Raw genomic sequence first — 19,058 nt, 5'->3', positions numbered from 1 at the left:
GAGTTGCAAAGAGTAACACTTCACTACAGACTAATTGATAGAAGAGCCTAAGTCTCTTTTAATATCAAGTATTGTCTAGGATGGTCCTACTCTTGTGTACGAAAGTCATACCAGAAAGTATACTTTTTTATACTGTTCTTTATGAAAATAATTCCCTTTGAAAAGATAAGTTTCTCAGCTCTTAGTTAGATTATGAGCAATTTTGAATTAGTGAAAAAATTTTTTTTCAAGTAGTAAATATATCCTTTTAACTATAGCTTGCCTTAGAGCTGTTATTGCTGCTGCTGTTACACAAATTATGGTGAAAATTTTAGAGCTTTGAAAAAATGTGTGTCGGGCTGGGGATGTGGCTCAAGCGGTAGTGTGCTCGCCTGGCATGCGTGTGGCCCGGGTTCGATCCTCAACACCACATACAAACAAAGATGTTGTGTCCTCCGAAAACTAAAAAATAAATGTTAAAAATTTCTCTCTCTCTTAAAAAAAAAAAAAAGTTCATTTCTAAAAAAAAAATGTGTGTCGATTAATGGGTAAAAAAGGAACTGTAAAATAGTTTTGTTTTTTTTTTTCCTTAAAGCAGTAGATGTCTGATAGTGGTTTACTGTTTTATTCTTCAATATATATGAATATTTTCATTTACTCTTTTGGTACCAATGCTGATAGGTATTTTGGAAAAGTCCTGTTATCTCGGATGGCTGTGTCATTCAGTTTGATCCACCTGCTTTATTAATTAAAAGAGAGAAAGAAAGTCAGGATTAAAAGAGTTAAAGAATTTGTTCACTTCATATTAATTTACAGTTGAAGCAAAATTTACAATCTCTTTGAGTTAAGGAAGTAACACCAAACTATACTATTAGTCATTGTACTCTTTATTACCAAAATACTTGGAGTAAAAAAAAAGAAAGTGCTTTTTCACTTAAGAATATCCTTGCTGAAATAGTAGAAATTATTAATTGTATTAAATATTGATCCTTGACTATAAATGTATTTTAAAAAATATTTTTAGTTGTAGATGGACACAATGTCTTTATTTTTTAATGTGTTGTTGAGATGAACTCAGTGCCTCACACATGCTAGGCAAGCACTCTACCAGCCCTGTAGATATATTTTTTAAGATTTTGTGTGATGGATCCTACTCAAAGATAGACCATATATTATGCCATAAGGCAACTCTTAGTAATTATAAGGGCGTGGAGATAATACCATGCACCATATCTGACCATAATGGAATGAAATTGGAAATCAATGATAAAAGAAGGAAGGAAAAATCCTACATCACATGGAAAATGAACAATATGTTATTGAATGATCAATGGGTTGTAGAAGACATAAAGGAGGAGATGAAAAAATTCTTAGAGTCAAATGACAACACAGACACAACATACCAGAATCTATGGGACACAATGAAAGCAGTTTTAAGAGGGAAATTCATTTCTTGGAGTTCTTACCTCAAAAAAAGAAAAAACCAACAAATAAATGAACTCACACAACACCTCAAAAACCTAGAAAAGGAAGAGCAAAACAACAGCAAATGTAGTAGAAGACAAGAAATAATTAAAATTAGAGCAGAAATCAACGAAATTGAAACAAAAGAAACCATTGAAAAGATAGATAAAACTAAAAGTTGGTTCTTTGAAAAAATAAATAAGATAGACAAGGCCTTAGCCATGCTAACGAAAAGAAGAAGAGAGAGAACTCAAATTACTAACATACGGGATGAAAAAGGCAATATCACAACAGACACTACAGAAATACAGAAGATAATTAGAAAGTATTTTGAAACCCTATATTCCAATAAAATAGAAGATAATGAAGATATCGATAAATTTCTTAAGGCATATGATTTGCCCAGATTGAGACAGGAAGACACACACAATTTAAACAGACCAATAACAAAAGAAGAAATAGAAGAAGCCATCAAAAGACTACCAACTAAGAAAAGCCCTGGACCAGATGGCTATACAGCGGAGTTCTACAAAACCTTCAAAGAAGAATTAATACCAATACTTTTCAAGCTATTTCAAGAAATAGAAAAAGAAGGAGCTCTTCCAAATTCATTCTATGAGGCCAACATCACTTTGATCCCAAAACCAGACAAAGATACTTCAAAGAAAGAAAACTACAGACCAATATCTCTAATGAACTTGGATGCAAAAATTCTCAATAAAATTCTGGCGAATCGAATACAAAAACATATCAGAAAACTTGTGCACCATGATCAAGTAGGATTCATTCCTGGGATGCAAGGATGGTTCAATATACGGAAATCAATAAATGCTATTCACCACATCAATAGACTTAAAGACAAGAACCACATGATCATCTCGATGGATGCAGAAAAAGCATTTGACAAAGTACAGCATCCCTTTATGTTCAAAACACTAGAAAAACTAGGGATAACAGGAACTTACCTCAACATTGTAAAAGCTGTATATGCTAAACCTCAGGCTAGCATCATCCTAAACGGAGAAAAACTGAAGGCATTTCCTCTAAAATCTGGAACAAGACAGGGATGCCCTCTATCACCACTTCTATTCAATTTAGTTCTCGAAGTACTAGCCAGAGCAATTAGACAGACAAAAGAAATTAAAGGCATAAAAATAGGAAAAGAAGAAATTAAACTATCGCTATTTGCGGATGACATGATAATATACTTAACAGACCCAAAAGAGTCTACAAAGAAGCTGCTAGAGTTAATAAATGAATTCAGCAAAGTGGCAGGGTATAAAATCAACACGCATAAATCAAAGGCATTCCTGTATATCAGCAACAAAACCTCTGAAATGGAAATAAGGAAAACCACTCCATTCACAATATCCTCAAAGAAAATAAGATACTTGGGAATCAACCTAACAAAAGAGGTGAAAGATTTATACAATGAAAACTACAGAACCATAAAGAGAGAGATAGAAGAAGATCTCAGAAGATGGAAAAATGTACCCTGTTCATGGATAGGCAGAACTAACATCGTCAAAATGGCGATATTACCCAAACTTCTCTACAGGTTTAATGCGATGCCAATCAAAATCCCAATGGCATTTCTTGTAGAAATAGACAAAGCAATCATGAAATTCATATGGAAAAACAAAAGACCCAGAATAGCAAAAGCAATTCTAAGCAGGAAGTGTGAATCTGGAGGCATAGCGATACCAGAGGTCAAACTGTACTACAAAGCAATAGTAACAAAAACAGCATGGTACTGGTACCAAAACAGGTGGGTAGACCAATGGTACAGAATAGAAGACACAGAGACTAATCCACAAAGTTACAACTATCTTATATTTGATAAAGGGGCTAAAAGCATGCAATGGAGGAAGGATAGCATCTTCAACAAATGGTGCTGGGAAAATTGGAAATCCATATGCAACAAAATGAAATTGAATCCCTTTCTCTCGCCATCCACAAAAATTAACTCAAAATGGATCAGGGAGCTAGGTATCAAATCAGAGACACTGCGTCTGATAGAAGAAAAAGTTGGCTACGATCTACAAATTGTGGGGTCAGGCTCCAAATTCCTTAATAGGACACCCATAGCCCAAGAGTTAACAACAAGAATAAACAAATGGGACTTACTTAAACTAAAAAGTTTTTTCTCAGCAAGAGAAACAATAAAAGAGGTAAATAGAGAGCCTACATCCTGGGAACAAATCTTTACCCCCCACACCTCCGATAGAGCCCTAATATCCAGAATGTACAAAGAACTCAAAAAATTAAACAATAAGATAACAAATAACCCAATTAACAAATGGGCCAAGGACCTCAACAGACACTTCTCAGAGGAGGACATACAATCAATCAACAAGTACATGAAAAAATGCTCACCATCTCTAGCAATCAGAGAAATGCAAATCAAAACCACCCTAAGATACCATCTCACTCCAGTAAGATTGGCAGCCATTATGAAGTCAAACAACAACAAGTGTTGGCGGGGATGTGGGGAAAAGGGTACACTTGTACACTGCTGGTGGGACTGCAAAATGGTGAGGCCAATTTGGAAAGCAGTATGGAGATTCCTGGGAAAGCTGGGAATGGAACCACCATTTGACCCAGCTATCGCCCTTCTCGGACTATTCCCTGAAGACCTTAAAAGAGCACACTATAGGGATACGGCTGCATCAATGATTATAGCGGCACAATTCACAATAGCTAGACTGTGGAACCAACCTAGATGCCCTTCAATTGATGAATGGATAAAAAAAATGTGGCATCTATACACAATGGAGTATTATGCAGCACTAAGAAATGACAAAATCATAGAATTTGCAGGGAAATGGATGGCATTAGAGCAGATTATGCTAAGCGAAGCTAGCCAAGCCCTAAAAAACAAATGCCAAATGTCTGCTTTGATATAAAGAGAACAACTAAGAACAGAACAGGAAGAGCATGAGGAAAAGACTACAGTAAACAAAGACGAATGGGGGGAGAGAAACGGAGAGAGAAGGGAAAGCATATGGAAATGGTAGGAGACCTTCAAGGATACATAAAATTATAAGAGGTTATGAGGGGCAAGGGGGAGGGAAAAAAAAGGGAGAGAATTGAACAACAGCAGGGGAGGTAGAGAGGGAAGATGGGAGGGGAGGGGAGGGGAGGGGGGATAGTAGGGGATAGGAAAGGTAGCAGAATACAACAGTCACTAATATGGCATTATGTAAAAATGTGAATATGTAACAGATGTGATTCTGCAATCTGTATTTGGGGTGAAAATGGGAGTTCAAAGCACAATTTGAGTCTAATGTATGAAAGATGATATATCATGAACTATGTAATGCGATAAATAATCAATAAAAAAAATTTAAAAAAAAATAAAAGTGTTATGATAAATAAAAAAAAAAAAGATTTTGTGTGATGAAATGGAAAGTATGCATAAAGTCCTGCTGTTGCATAACTGAAATTTCATTATTCTCTTTATGAAAGCATGTTTTTACATAAATGAATAGTAGACATATATAGTTATTCACACGTAGGTATTTGGCATACATTTTTTCCAAAGTGTAGTAACTAACAAAATATGGCTAGTGATGAAATTTGAGCTTTCATACATAAACTAGGAACTTGTATCTTTACCCTGAGTTTGATAGTACTTACTCTTCTGAGAAAACCAGTATTGACATTAATGAAGTTTTTGACATTATACAGTGAAATGTATCAATAATGAAAGATTTATGTAGCTCAGGGAACCAGTATTTCAATGAACAATGCTACAAATCATGTACTAGTATAAGACCTAAGCAAAGTGCAAGATAAAATAATAGATTTTAATGTAACAGTATGAAAGTTTACATGATTTCAGATTCCAGGTTGCATCTAACCCTTACAAACTGCTGTGATTATAAAGGAGTTCTCAGATGGAAAAGTTGAAGGCTTTTGTTCTAAAAGGTGGGAGGAAGAGAAATGTAGATTTATAAATAATTATTCAGTAAAAATATATGTTCCAAATAAGGAGTCCATAGAGAGCTGAATGATTCTCTATACCTCTTGGCAGAGGTATAGAGAATCATTCAGCATCACCATACTGAAAGGATCTAGGTGGAACTGGAAAGGATTTATGGGGTTTTTTTAGTTGTAGATTGACACAATATTTTTATTTTGTTTATTTTTATGTGGTGCTGAGGATTGAACCCAGTGCCTCACATATGCTAGGTGAGCACTCTACCACTGAGCCACAACCCCAGCCTGGATTTATGTTTTAAGATAGATTCTGCCCTTTTTAGAAGTTTGTGCAAGGCCAAGTTGATGCCTGGGAAAGGAATAACATATGTTTTTTTTTTTTCCTCTCTTTGAAATAAAGGTATAATAAGGATTATATAACCGTGTAGTGTGCTGTTTTTAAGTCCTTTGAGTTATAGAGCAAGGAGAGAGATAGCTGGGTCAAATGGTGGTTCCATTCCAAGTTTTCCAAGGAATCTCCATACTGCTTTCCATATTGGCTGCACCAATTTGCAGTCCCACCAGCAATGTGTGAGTGTGCCTTTTTCCCCACATCTTGGCCAACAATTATTGTATGCATAATAGCTGCCATTCTGACTGGAGATGAAATCTTAGAGTGTTTTGATTTGCATTTTTCTAATTGCTAGTGATGATTAACGTATTTACGTTTTTCACGTATTTGTTGACTGATTGTACATCATATTCTGAGAAGTGTCTCTTCAGGTCCTTGGCCCATTTATTGATTGGGTTATTTTATTTTTATTTTTTGTGTTTAGAAGGATTATATAACTTTGATGATATTGTTTAAGATGGGCTTGGCTGACTTTCTCCTAAAGATTTAGGCATTGTGGACCTCATGGTCTCTATTGTAACTATTGAGTTCTGCTTTTGAAACACAAAAGTAGTAAATAATGGACATAGCTTTGTCCCATTAGAACTTTATTTATTCGTTTGCCAACCTCTGGTCTAGGACATGAACTAGTACTGTGGATTTATCATTATATAGAGATAAGTATTTTAAGCTCCAAACGACTGACTCCTAATTGGATTATTTTGAATGAACTTAAATGCATCACACTTGTTAGCTTAAGGACTTTTCTTTCATATATGACCTTTCCTTTTCCAATGATTCATTATAACATTGGTGATTATTTTTTATTAGCCTTCTGTATGTAATAACTTGGTAAAAGATCTTTGGCGTTGGAGAACTTAACATTTGACAGAAAGTCTTTGACATGTTATTTGTAATTTTGCTTTATATAAATATTTGTCAAGGTGTACACAGGAACTCTCTAATATGTCAGCCTCTCCTTATTGAGAATGTGTCATGTGACTAGTCTAAACTGAGATCAGCTTTATATATAAAATACACACTAGATTTGAAAACAGTATGGGAAAGGAAATGTAAATTATCCCCTTAAATAGATTACATGTTGAAATGATGAAATTTTGATTATATTTAGGTTAAAAAAATATAAAAATTAGTTTTACTTTTTAATGTCACCCCTACAAGAAATTTAAAAATTCACACGTGACCTGCACACATATTTTTGTATTATATTTCTGCAGTGGTGATTTACTCCTTTGGGTCAAACGTGGTCTCATATTTTACTTCATATTTGAGCTTATTCTAAAAAAACATTTTAAGATTCTTACCTCTGTATTGGTTTGGTAGTAAAAGCTTGATTATGACTTCATAATACATGTTATATTCTTTAAAAAAATTTTTTTTTGTAGTTACAGATGGACAGAATGCCTTTATTTTATTTATTTTTATATGGTGTTAAGGAGGGAACCCAGTGCCTTACACATGCTAGACAAGCACTCTGCCACTGAGCTATACAGCCCCAGCCCTCCAATGCATGTTATATTCTTAAATTTCACCCTTTATGTGTAAAGGGGAGTAAGTATTATGGTGACTTTTATATGAAAATATCCTTACATTATTTACAAGTTCTAGGGAGAAGAATTTTGAATGTAAGCATATGTTAACTTGATTTTATTTTTATTTTATATTTGGTATGTAGCTTGTAGACCCTGGAGTTAAAGCATGGACGCCCACAAAAGGAAAACAGAATGTGATTATGTTTGTTGGATTGCAAGGGAGTGGTAAAACAACAACATGTTCAAAGGTAAATTACACTTTCTTTAAAAAAAAAGGTCCTATAGATAAGATATATTTGTATAAATCAAATTTTATGTGAAAGCCCAGCTATATAATGCTGCTTTACAATTTTGTGTTAGTTGCTATATCCATTATGTTTTTTCGATGATTTTTTGTAACATAAGTAGAAAGAATTCCATTGTTTATCAGAGCATTAGATTTATATATTTAACTATGCGAGCATTAATTTTTGATGGGTAAAAAAGAAGCATTCTGTCTTTTAAGGGCTTGAGTATATGATTTTTGAAGTGGAGAACAAGGGTAGTGTATACCTTATCTCCTATGACTTAAGACTCCCTTTTCAGTGTCCCACCCTATATAATATAGATCTTTACTTTGTATATCCTTATACTAACTTTTAATTCATTATACTACCCCTTACTTTATAGAATTAGGTGCCTAAGTGTTGTTATCAGATTTTTTTTTTTTTGGTCACAGGCTGCAACCATGCTATATTTAGGGAGGAAAAAGGAGGATTTTTTTTAGAGGATTATAATATTATTGGATTTTTTTAAAAAAGTAAAAAATTTTTAAAAAAGTAAAGTAGTTAACATTTTTAAAAGTATTTTTTTTTAGTTGTAGATGGACACAATACCTTTATTTTATTTATTTATTTTTATGGGGTGCTGAGGATTGATCCCAGAGCCTCACTCGTGCTTGGCAAGCACTCTACCACTGAGCTAAAGCCCCAGCCCAGTAGTTAACATTTTTAATGAAGACCAATTGCTGCTTTTTCATTTTATATCCTTTGAATGCAGCTATATGACAATTAGAATTTAAATTGTTCTTAGCAAATTTGTAGTACTCAAAAATCTTTAATAATATTATATTCAGGAGAATTATAAGCAGTTTAACTTTAATCATTAGATGAATGAATATAAATAGAAGAAATTCTGTATATAGTAATTTGTTATGTCTTATGAAATTACATTTTTTAAATCTTCTTTTCCCAGTTAGCATATTATTACCAGAGGAAAGGTTGGAAGACCTGTTTGATATGTGCAGACACATTTAGAGCAGGTACTGGGTTAAAATTTAAAAACTGTTTTGTGTAATCTTTATTTTCAAGTTTGAGGATTAATTTACTCTTTTATTTTTTAGGGGCTTTTGACCAACTAAAACAGAATGCTACCAAAGCAAGAATTCCATTCTATGGAAGGTAGGTTACTATTTTCTTTTTTTTTATACTCATACCTCATCTGTCTAACTTTTTCATTTGAAAATATTTAGGACTGGAATCAAAGCTTAGTAGTAGAGCACTTGCTTATGGTGTATAAGGCCCAAGGTTCAATCCCCAGCACCACAATTAAAACAAAATAAAAAATATTTAGCATATCATTTTCAAACATTTGTGTTTGGTTATCCTGAAATGGTTTCTCACTAAGAAACCATTAAAATGGTTATAATCCCAGATTATCTCAGGTAGAGATTCTGATCGTTGCTATTTCTCACTTTATATAGTGTTCAGTTAGGTAGTTAGTACATGTTAGGATGATTAAAAAATGGAGTCTAGATTGAATTTAGGACTTATTTAGGAGACTTCTTAATTTTTTTCATTGAATAAATTCAAACAGACTAAAGAGGAATGTTAGAAGTGAGTGTGGAGGTACACATCTGTAATCCTAGGTACTTTTTGGGAGGCTGAGGCAGGAGGATCACAAATGCAAGGCCAGCCTCAGAAATTTAGGGAGAACCCTTTGTCTCATAATTAAAAATAAAAAAAGTCATTAGCTTAGTGGTAGAATGCCTTTGGGCTCAGCTCCCAATACCTCAAAAAAGTAAAAAGAATAAAGGTCAGCCTTTTTTTTAAAAACACAAAAACCCATTTCATCTGAATACAGTGATGTATACCTATAATCCCAGCTACTCTAGAGGCTGATGTAGGATTGCAAGTGCTAGGACAGCCTGGGAAATTCATGAGACCCTGACTCAAAATAAACTAAAAAAATAGAGCATTAAAAAAAAAAAAAAGGTAGAGCATTTGCCTAGCATGCTCAAGGAACTGGGTTCAATTTCCATTACCACACACACATACAAAACACACACACACACACCCTTCAGTCACACATATCTTCTTAGTAAGTGTATTCCTCCCTAAATTTGTTATTTATTTATTTATTTATTGCAGTACTGGAGATTGAACCCAGAGGGTATCTACCACAGAGCTACATCCTTATTGCTTGTTATTTATTTATATTTTTTGAGACAGGGTCTCACTAAGTTGCTGAGGTTGGCCTTGAATTTATATCCTCTTGTCTCAGCCTCCTGAGTCAGATTACAGTGTGTACTGTCACACACTATAGCTCTGATTTTATTGTTCTTAATTTAGATGAAATCAGTTTTTTAAAACCTTACATATATTTTCTTTTGACAGTATTAGTCTGTATAATAGTTGCCATGAATCAGAAGAATCCGTGTTAAAATGTGATCTCAGTAATTGATTTTCAAGTTGAAAAATACTTTTCCTCCCAGGATTATGAAAATATGGCGAAAAGGGATGAGATTAAATTCCTGTGGAGTATATTTTTCTTTTAACAAGCCAAAAGCCTAAATGATGGGCTGGGGATATAGCTCAGTTGGTAGAGTGCTTGCCTCGCATAAGGCCCTGGGTTTGATCCTTGGCACGGGGAAAAAAAAAAGCCTATGTGATTATATCATTTGACACAAATTTGACTTGTAAGAGCCTGTCTTAACATAGTTTCATAGAAACATTTATGTACTATTCTTCTTGGCTATGTTTTTAATAACAAGAAGTTGGAAGCCAGGTGTTGTGGTTTCATACCTGTAGTCTTAGCAACTCAGGAGGCTGAGGCAGAAAGATTGCAAGTTTGAGGCCAGCCTCAGGAACTTAGTGAGAAGCCCTAAGCAACTTTGTAAGATCTTGACTCAAAAGCAAAACCAAAAAAACAAAAAGAGGGGAGTCTTGGGATGTAACTCAGTGGTAAAGCACCTCTGAGTTTAATCAGTATCAAAAAAAAAAAAAAAAGGAGCTGGAAAAATCTTCAGTTGTCCAACAGTAGGGCATTTATTTATTTAATAAATGAAAGCATAGCTATCTCATGGTGTATTTTAGATAACCTAAAAATTATGTTTTACAAGAAAGTTTAATGGTTTTATGAAATGGCTGCAGAAGGGTGTTAAATAGAAAAGCAAGTATGAAATACTTTGTAACATGAGTTCAATTATTAAAGAAGATATTAGCCAGCCCAGTGGTATATGCCTGTAATCCCACCGACTCGGGAGGGTGAGGCAGGAGGATTGTGAGTTCACAGCCAGCCTCAGCAAAAGCGAGGCACTAAGTAACTCAGTAAGACCCTGTCTCTAAACAAAATACAAAATAGGGCTGGAGCTGTGGCTCAGTGGTCGAGTTCCCCTGAGTTCAATCCCCAGTACCAAAAAAAAAAAAAAGAAGATGACATAAAAATTTTTAAGGAAACAGCTCATTGAGAAAAGGCATGCAGTCATACAGGCTTTGTAGTTGACAAGTTGGATGAGTGCTTCATGCTGTTCTAAGAAGATTTCTGTGTTTAATACTTAATAGAAATTTAATTTGCTAAATTGAAATTGTGATCACTTTGACTTTTGCAGAATATATTAAAGATTGACTACCAATTTCCAAATCAGTAGTATTTGGAAGTTTTACTCTTGTGATTGTTAAATCATTTGTTGATATTAAATAGCTATACAGAAATGGATCCTGTTATCATTGCTTCTGAAGGAGTGGAGAAGTTCAAAAATGAAAATTTTGAAATTATTATTGTTGATACAAGTGGCCGCCACAAACAAGAAGATTCATTGTTTGAAGAAATGCTTCAAGTTGCTAATGCTATAGTAAGTAATTTTTCATGGAACACCATTTAAAGGACTTTTTGGTTAATTTAAAAACCTAATTGAATTTATGGTCAATACAAATTACTCCTTGACTATAATCAAATTCCAAGTAATTTCTTTCTGTTTTTGGGCACCTTAATCTGTGTGATAATGACTTTATCTCATCATTTTTCTTCTCTAGTATAGAAAAATAAAGAAAAATTAAAGAATTAACCTTTAATATATATTGCATTTCCTTTCTATAAGTTATTTAAAATCAATTAGAAATGATATTTTAGGTGAAGTTTGAAATTTTTTAAAAATGAAAATACATGTTAAGGGCTGGGGATGTGGCTCAGGCGGTAGCGCGCTCGCCTGGCATGCGTGCGGTCCAGGTTTGATCCTCAGCACCACATACCAACAAAGATGTTGTGTGCGCCGAAAACTAAAAAATAAATATTGAAATGCTCTCTCTCTCTCTCTCTCTCTCAAAAAAAAAAAAAATGAAAATACATGTTAAAATGATTAATCACCATTTAATGTCTTTAAATTGTGATAGAAATAATGGAAATAACTCAAGGAGAAGCGGCATTTTATAGAACCTTGTAGCATATAGTAGGAATTGGTTTTTGCCATTGGGTTATTGGAATTCTTTGCTAACTAGTAGTTAATGCTGATATGTTTCTTTTTAATTACTCTGTTATTTTGACCACATTGAACAAACCTAAGGGAAGGAGTCTATTTTATTCATTTGATATCAGTATACACTCTTCATGTTATAAATTTTTTGGGATTTTTTTTTTTTTTTTTTTTTTTTTTTTTTATTTCTTTGCCTAGAATGCCATTCTTCAGATCTTCTTTTTTTAGGCCTCACCTCAAACATTAACCTTTAGAAAGGCTTTTTCTGACTGCCCTACCTAAGGATGCCTACCATATCATATCTCCCTTATACCATAAGGATGATTTTCTTATCTGCCTCTTTGTCTTCAGAACCCAGATGCTACCCTAATTTATATACTCTCTCAACAAATATTCATTGCTTGAATAACTATTTATAGTAGATATTCTATAGTTTTTAATGATGAAATTTGCTTGAGATCAGTAAAAATATTTTTCTTTTCTATTTAAACTTTCTAGCAACCTGATAATATTGTTTATGTGATGGATGCCTCCATTGGTCAGGCTTGTGAAGCCCAAGCTAAGGCTTTTAAAGATAAAGTAGATGTAGCCTCAGTAATAGTGACAAAACTTGATGGTCATGCAAAAGGAGGTGGTGCACTCAGTGCGTAAGTATCATTTATACTATTCCATGTGTTCAGCTTAGGTGATTTGTATTTGTGTGTGTGTGTGTGTGTGTGTGTGTGTGTGTGTGTGTGTGTGTGTTTTAGTCAGCTGATCCAAAGAACTGATAAGAATAGTGTAGATGAGGAAGTTTATTTTGTCTCACACTTCTAGAGATTCAGTCCATTATTGGCCAACTCCATAGCTCTGGGCCCAAAGTGAGGTAGAGCATAATGGCAGAATAGTATGATGGAGGAAAGCAATTCAGGACATGACAACCAGGAAACAACTCGGCTCACTATGGACAAAAAAAATAAACCCCAAAGGACGCCCCCAGTGACCTACTTCCTCCAGCCACACCCTATCTGCCTATAGTTACTATCCAATTAATCCATATCAAAGGAGTAATCCACTGATTAGGTTATACATAATTTAATCTTTTCACCTCTGAAAATTCTTGTGTTGTCTCATACATGAGCTTTTGGGGGACCCTTCTACTAAACCATAACACTGTATTTATGAATTTATTTATATTTTAAAATATATTCTAATTGTGGACCTAATAAGGCCTATAAGAGAAATTTAAGTAGAACAGAATTTTGGAATCTCTTAGATATAGTTCTGTTTTAACTAGTGAAAAGAAGTTTGAATGTTTGGACTTTTCTATTTGGCTTTGATAATCTGAAAATTTGTTTTCTTTTTTGAGCTTATTTTATATTTTTTCTGTGTAGAGTTGCTGCCACAAAAAGTCCAATTATTTTCATTGGCACAGGGGAACACATAGATGACTTTGAGCCTTTTAAAACACAACCTTTCATCAGCAAACTTCTGGGTACGTATAGTCATGGGGATATCAAAAAATCTATGAGAAAAAATACTTCTTTAGAACGGATTAGGATTTTAATACTGTCTTCCCTGACCAGTTTCAGAAAATCATTTCCTGCTGTAACTTACCTTCTTCACTTGTAAAACAAGGGTGATATTTATCTACTTCTTGTGGCTACAGTTATAAAGTGAGATTAGGTGTAAAGTTCTTTTGGCAAAGTTTTAGAGGACAATATAAAAATATGTAGTTGTTGTAATGTTAAAAAAATAATATCTGAAGGTGATATAATTAGAAAGCATGGAATTTGGAGTTAAACCCCAGCCAGAATCCCTGCTGTGTCTCCTCTTTATTGCTATTTAACTTTCTAGTTCAGTTTTCTCACTTGTAAAATGTATTAAGAATATCTAATCTGCCTACTTTGCAAGGTTATTATGTATGTGAATATGTTTTGCATGATGTGACTCTAGTTATATTGTCAATTGTTAATTTTTCTATTCTGGGTCTTATAGGAATGGGTGACATTGAAGGACTGATAGATAAAGTTAACGAGTTGAAGCTGGATGACAATGAAGCACTCATAGAGAAGTTGAAACATGGTATATGAGTAGCAAAAAAGCATTTGATCTCAGACATCTATCCTTGATTTCTTTTTGATAAATCTACTGTAATTCATTTGAAATGATAATATGTTTTAGAGTCAGTTCTTGAAGTGTTTATTGTTTTAATGATTTATATATAAATCATTTTAATTCTTAGGCATCTGAGCAGTTACAAAATCTAGTATTTTTTTATTGTCTTGTAATCAAATTACCTTAAGATTAAAATCAAGACTTTCATGAAGAAAAATAGATGAAAAATGAGTTAGAACATGCTTTTCTGTTTGTTTTCTTCTAAAAATATTTGTTTTCTTCGTGTTTGTGTGTGTGTGTGTATGTATAGTATTATAAAATATACAAAAAAATTTTAAAAAAGATTAAATACACAAACAAAAACTCTGTCTTCACTCCACATGACAGACCACTCCTGTGGAGAAGTATAAGACTGCAATTAAGAGCTTAACATTCTTGGTATAAATACTTGGATTTGTATCTCTGATCTGTTTTTAGCTGTGTAACTTTTTCTAACTACTTAGCCTCAATTTCCTTATCCGTAAGAATTACATTATACTACCATATATGGTTGTAAAGATTACATTAACTGATAGATGTGAAATGTCCCACATGTCATAAGCACTCAACATATTATTATTGACCATTCTAGTTTTTTTTTCAAATGATCTTTTCTCTTGAATTAAGTCCCATGGCTATATACTTTTCCGAAGCCTCTTTGCTCCATTTTGTTCATCTTGTCAGGTACTCTTTTTAATTATTGGTGTTTTGCAGGAATCATCTTAGACTATCTTCTTTCTCTGCAGCTTTAAACCTGTTAAACTGTATGTTTACTAGACCATTCTTGGATATTACACAGACACCTCAAAATAAACATATCATCATCTTCTCATCTCAACCTCCTACTTCATTGTTATCATTAATGACTCTTTAACATCATTTGTCTTGTTGCCAGAGTCAGAAACTTGGGTGGTGGTATTATTTTTTATTCTTTGTTGCGCTGCTCCCTGCTTTCCTTGTCAGTCAACTAACTAGCCTAGTGATTCTGTTTCCTTTATATTTCCATTTTATCTAGCTGGTTAATCTCTTACCTTGATTGCTTATTTTAAGTTTTCCAGCTTTTCAGAGTCTTTCTATTTGATCTGTTATTATACTGCTGAAAAAAAGATGTTTCAGAAATGGAAATATGATTCTATTTTTGCCCTTCATAGAATCCTTTAGTGACTTCCTATTGTCCAAGTCATGTTTTGGCACCGTTGTACTTCGAATTCTGTGTGTGGGACTTGCCTTTGCTAGTCCTATTAAATACATCCTCTCTTCTTCCTACCTTTACCCTCTTTTTCCCTAGCCAGGCTGGTTAACTTGTGCTCAAATTTCAGATCTCTCCTTAAGTCCCTCTTCAAGGATATTTTATCTGATCTCTAGACTAAGTTAGAACCTTTTAATGTTTGTTTTCATTGCACCCTATAATTGATTTTGTTATTCCTCATGATATCTGATTTCTTTGCTTGAAGGTAAAGGTAGAGTTCATGGCCGTGTTCTTCATCTTTTATGTTCACAGTACCTATCGCAGTGTCTGGCACGTAGTAAGGTCTTCAGTAAATATTGATAAAATGAATTTATTCTTAATTGCCTGATTTTCTCTCCTACCTCCCTATATCTCAATGACTTTAGCACTGCTTGTATGTACCACTTCCAAATTGGGTGGTACTTTCTGTCTCCTGGCTCTTTTCTTATTTCTCTATATTTTTATTTCTGTTCCTAAAATCCTACTCATTTCTGAGGCCACCAAGGATCCTTTCCAAATGTAGTGGTGATTTTCCTCATAGTCCTTGACTGTGTATCTGCCTTTTTATTTTAAACTTTTCATTTGAGTTCCATGGTGTTGGATTTCCTATATAGATAGTTTCAGTAGTAATTTATTTATAAATGGCCACGTAGATATTTGAGCTCTACCTTCTCTTCCACTATTTTTTAAAATTTATTTTTTAGTTGTAGTTGGACAGAGTACCTTTATTTAATATTTATATGTGGTGCTGAGGATCGAACCCAGGGCCTTGCACGTGCTACGCGAGTGCTCTACTGCTGAGCCACAATGCTAGCCCACCTCTTCCACTATTTTAACTCTGTGTTTCTGGCTATCTGCTGTAACCTTTTTTAAAAAAAAAAAAAAGATTGTAAATAGAAAATACTCTTTGTTCTTTTCCTCATTCTCATTTTAAAATTGAAGTTAATTTACATACAATGAAATGCTCATATCCTAAGGTTACCATTCCATCTTTTTTTTTAAATTTTTCAAATGCATAGTAACCCACACCCCACGAAGAAACAGACCATTTCCATTACCCTAGAAATTTTGCTGTTTTATCCCAGTAACAGTTCATATTTTAGAAATTCTAGAATATGTCCTTTTGAAATCTTTGACCAGGCATAATATTTTCAGTAGTTATTCATGTGGTTATTTGTTCTTTTTATTGCTGATTAGTAGTTCATCCACAGATTACTCATTTTCTGTTCATGAACAGCTATGCTATGCTATTTAAGGAACCTCAGCCAGGCATGGTGGTGCATGCCTGTAATCCAGCAACTTAGGAGGCCGAAGCAGGAGGATTCCAAATTCAAGGCCAGCCTCAGCAACTTTATCAAGGCTCTAAGCAACAGTGAGACTCTGTCTCAAAAAAGAAAAAGGGGACTTGGGTTGTAGCTCAGTGGTACAGCCTAGCATGTGTGAGGCACTGGGTTCTATCCTCAGCATCACATAAAAATAAATAAATAAATAAAGGTATTGTGTTCATCTACAACTAAAAAAAATATTAAAAAAGAAAAAGGGCATGGGATATAGCTCAGTGGTAAAGCACTCCTGGGTTTAATCCCCAAGTAACAACAACAAAACTTAGAAATCTCAAATAATCTTCTAAAATATTTTTGTTGTTCTACATTCTCACCATTAGTACATGGACATTTTATGTGTTTCACTTTTGGAGTCAACCCTTAATTTAGGTACCCTAGTAGGCACCTAGTTTGTATACCTTGTTTGGGAGTTTTCTATGTATTTGTATTTGTCCATATTTTCTGATAGAAGGTGAATTTCCCAGGGATAGATCCTGTCAGTGTGCCTGTATATTCCCTATAGCATTCACTCTATCATCGTGCACATAATAACTGCTCAGTGAGTGTTTATTGATTGGGTATTTTATAAGTATGCTTCAAAATGAATCTGTGATTAAGGAAAAGATTAGTTTTATTGAATGGAGATGTACATTTGCTAATATATCTGAATCATTTATATTGTATTTCAGGTCAGTTTACGTTGCGAGACATGTATGAACAATTTCAAAATATCATGAAAATGGGCCCGTTCAGTCAGATCTTGGTTAGTTATCCTTAAAAGTTTGTTTATGCCTTTTTTTGTTTTTTTTTTTTTAATTAAAAATTCTAGATACATTTGCTTTAATTCTTTGGGTAAAAATGTATATTTTAAGACTTAATATTAAAGCCAATATTCAAATGTAGATATTATGAATAATTAGTTTAATCTCTTAATTACTTTATGTTTAATTTTGTTTTAGGGAATGATCCCTGGTTTTGGAACAGATTTTATGAGCAAAGGAAATGAACAGGAGTCAATGGCAAGGCTAAAGAAATTAATGACAATAATGGATAGTATGAATGATCAAGGTAAGATCAGATTTCTTGACTTGGGACAGTGTTTTGAAAAAATATTAGTAAGTTGAGTTTTCTTGTTTTCTTGTTAAAAGATGAAAAAGTTTTTTACTAAAGGAAAAATAGTAACTTGAAAGTTTCAAGTGTTATGATTATTGTATTGACTTCATCACTGAGAGAAATGCTTAATATAGTTTTTCTTCAGGTGAGTTCCAAAATAAGAACCTTAGTTCACTGTGATGTTGATGGAAATAGGGGGAAAATGGAGTCAAATTTAGGGGAATACTGGGTTTATAAAGTTAAATGTTTGTTTATTCTCAGTCTTTTCAGCAGTTTAATATGCCAGAGTACAGAGAGACAATGTAAGCAAAACAGCTTTTACTTTTGAAATTCTCAAGAGTTTCAGTCTTCTCTGAAATATAACTCTGCTCTATCTCTGTCATACTATATTATCATTAGCTCTATTACTTCTAGGTCTTTTATCTGGTCTTCCATTAACATTTCTAATCATATGACTCTTTTCCACCAATTTTTTTAGCATACTTTTTTTTTTCCACTTAGTTTTTAGGCCTTCTGCTCTACCACTTCTTCAACTTGACCTCTGACCTCATTTACAAAGAAAATTTGATAACAATTCCCCCAACTTTTAGCTAACTTACCAGTAGGATTGTGACAAACAAACCATTCTTAGCCCTCTTCATATATATGCTTTTCTATAACTTCAGGCCCTACTTATCTACTGATTTTGTTTAACTCTGTGACTCTTTTTAGTCAAGCTTTAAAAGAACAGTTGATACTCTCCTTTAAACCACTGAAATCTGACTTCTATCCTTATTCATTACTCTGGAGTAGTTCACATAAAGGTATGTAGTAACTTCCTATTGTATTGATCTTCTCTAGTGGATATATATTAGCTTCTTGTTGCTATGACATAACCGAGAAAACTAACTTAGAAGAGGAAAGATTTATTTTGGCTCCTGGTTTCAGAGGTTTTAGTTCATGGTCTGTTGGCTCAATAGCTTTTAGGACTATCGCAAGGTAGAAATGTGGTAAAAAGCCATAGCCAGGAGAGCTGAGAGAGACAGAGGATGAGGCCAGGGACAAGATAGTAGTCTCTGAGGATGTGCCCTGAGATCTACTTCTTCCATCCATGCTCCACATGCTAATCTATAGTTTCTACTATCTTCCAGTAGTCATTCAGCTATCAGTGATTAACCCATCAAGGAGGTCAGAATCCATATGATCCAATCAATTCTTTTTTTTTTTTTTTTTTTTTTTAAGA

At 33.7% G+C, this 19,058-nt stretch overlaps 1 protein-coding gene across 1 annotated transcript in view; it reads left to right on the top strand.

Annotated features, from left to right (window-relative positions):
- SRP54 (signal recognition particle 54) overlaps positions 1-19,058 on the top strand; it is a 41,319-nt gene that overhangs the window by 15,646 nt on the left and 6,615 nt on the right. The window contains exons 5-13 of the mRNA XM_081291281.1: positions 7,452-7,556; positions 8,542-8,608; positions 8,690-8,747; positions 11,269-11,419; positions 12,536-12,684; positions 13,411-13,511; positions 14,015-14,101; positions 17,413-17,486; positions 17,683-17,791. Of these exons, the coding sequence (XP_081147407.1) occupies positions 7,452-7,556; positions 8,542-8,608; positions 8,690-8,747; positions 11,269-11,419; positions 12,536-12,684; positions 13,411-13,511; positions 14,015-14,101; positions 17,413-17,486; positions 17,683-17,791 (901 nt within the window). The remainder of the gene's footprint in view (positions 1-7,451; positions 7,557-8,541; positions 8,609-8,689; positions 8,748-11,268; positions 11,420-12,535; positions 12,685-13,410; positions 13,512-14,014; positions 14,102-17,412; positions 17,487-17,682; positions 17,792-19,058) is intronic.

The sequence above is a fragment of the Spermophilus citellus genome (assembly GCF_964194105.1).
Source record: "Spermophilus citellus genome assembly, chromosome: 4".
Taxonomy (NCBI): domain Eukaryota; kingdom Metazoa; phylum Chordata; class Mammalia; order Rodentia; family Sciuridae; genus Spermophilus; species Spermophilus citellus.
The sequence above is the reverse complement of the archived record's forward strand: the minus strand, read 5'-3'. Positions and strand labels throughout refer to the sequence as shown.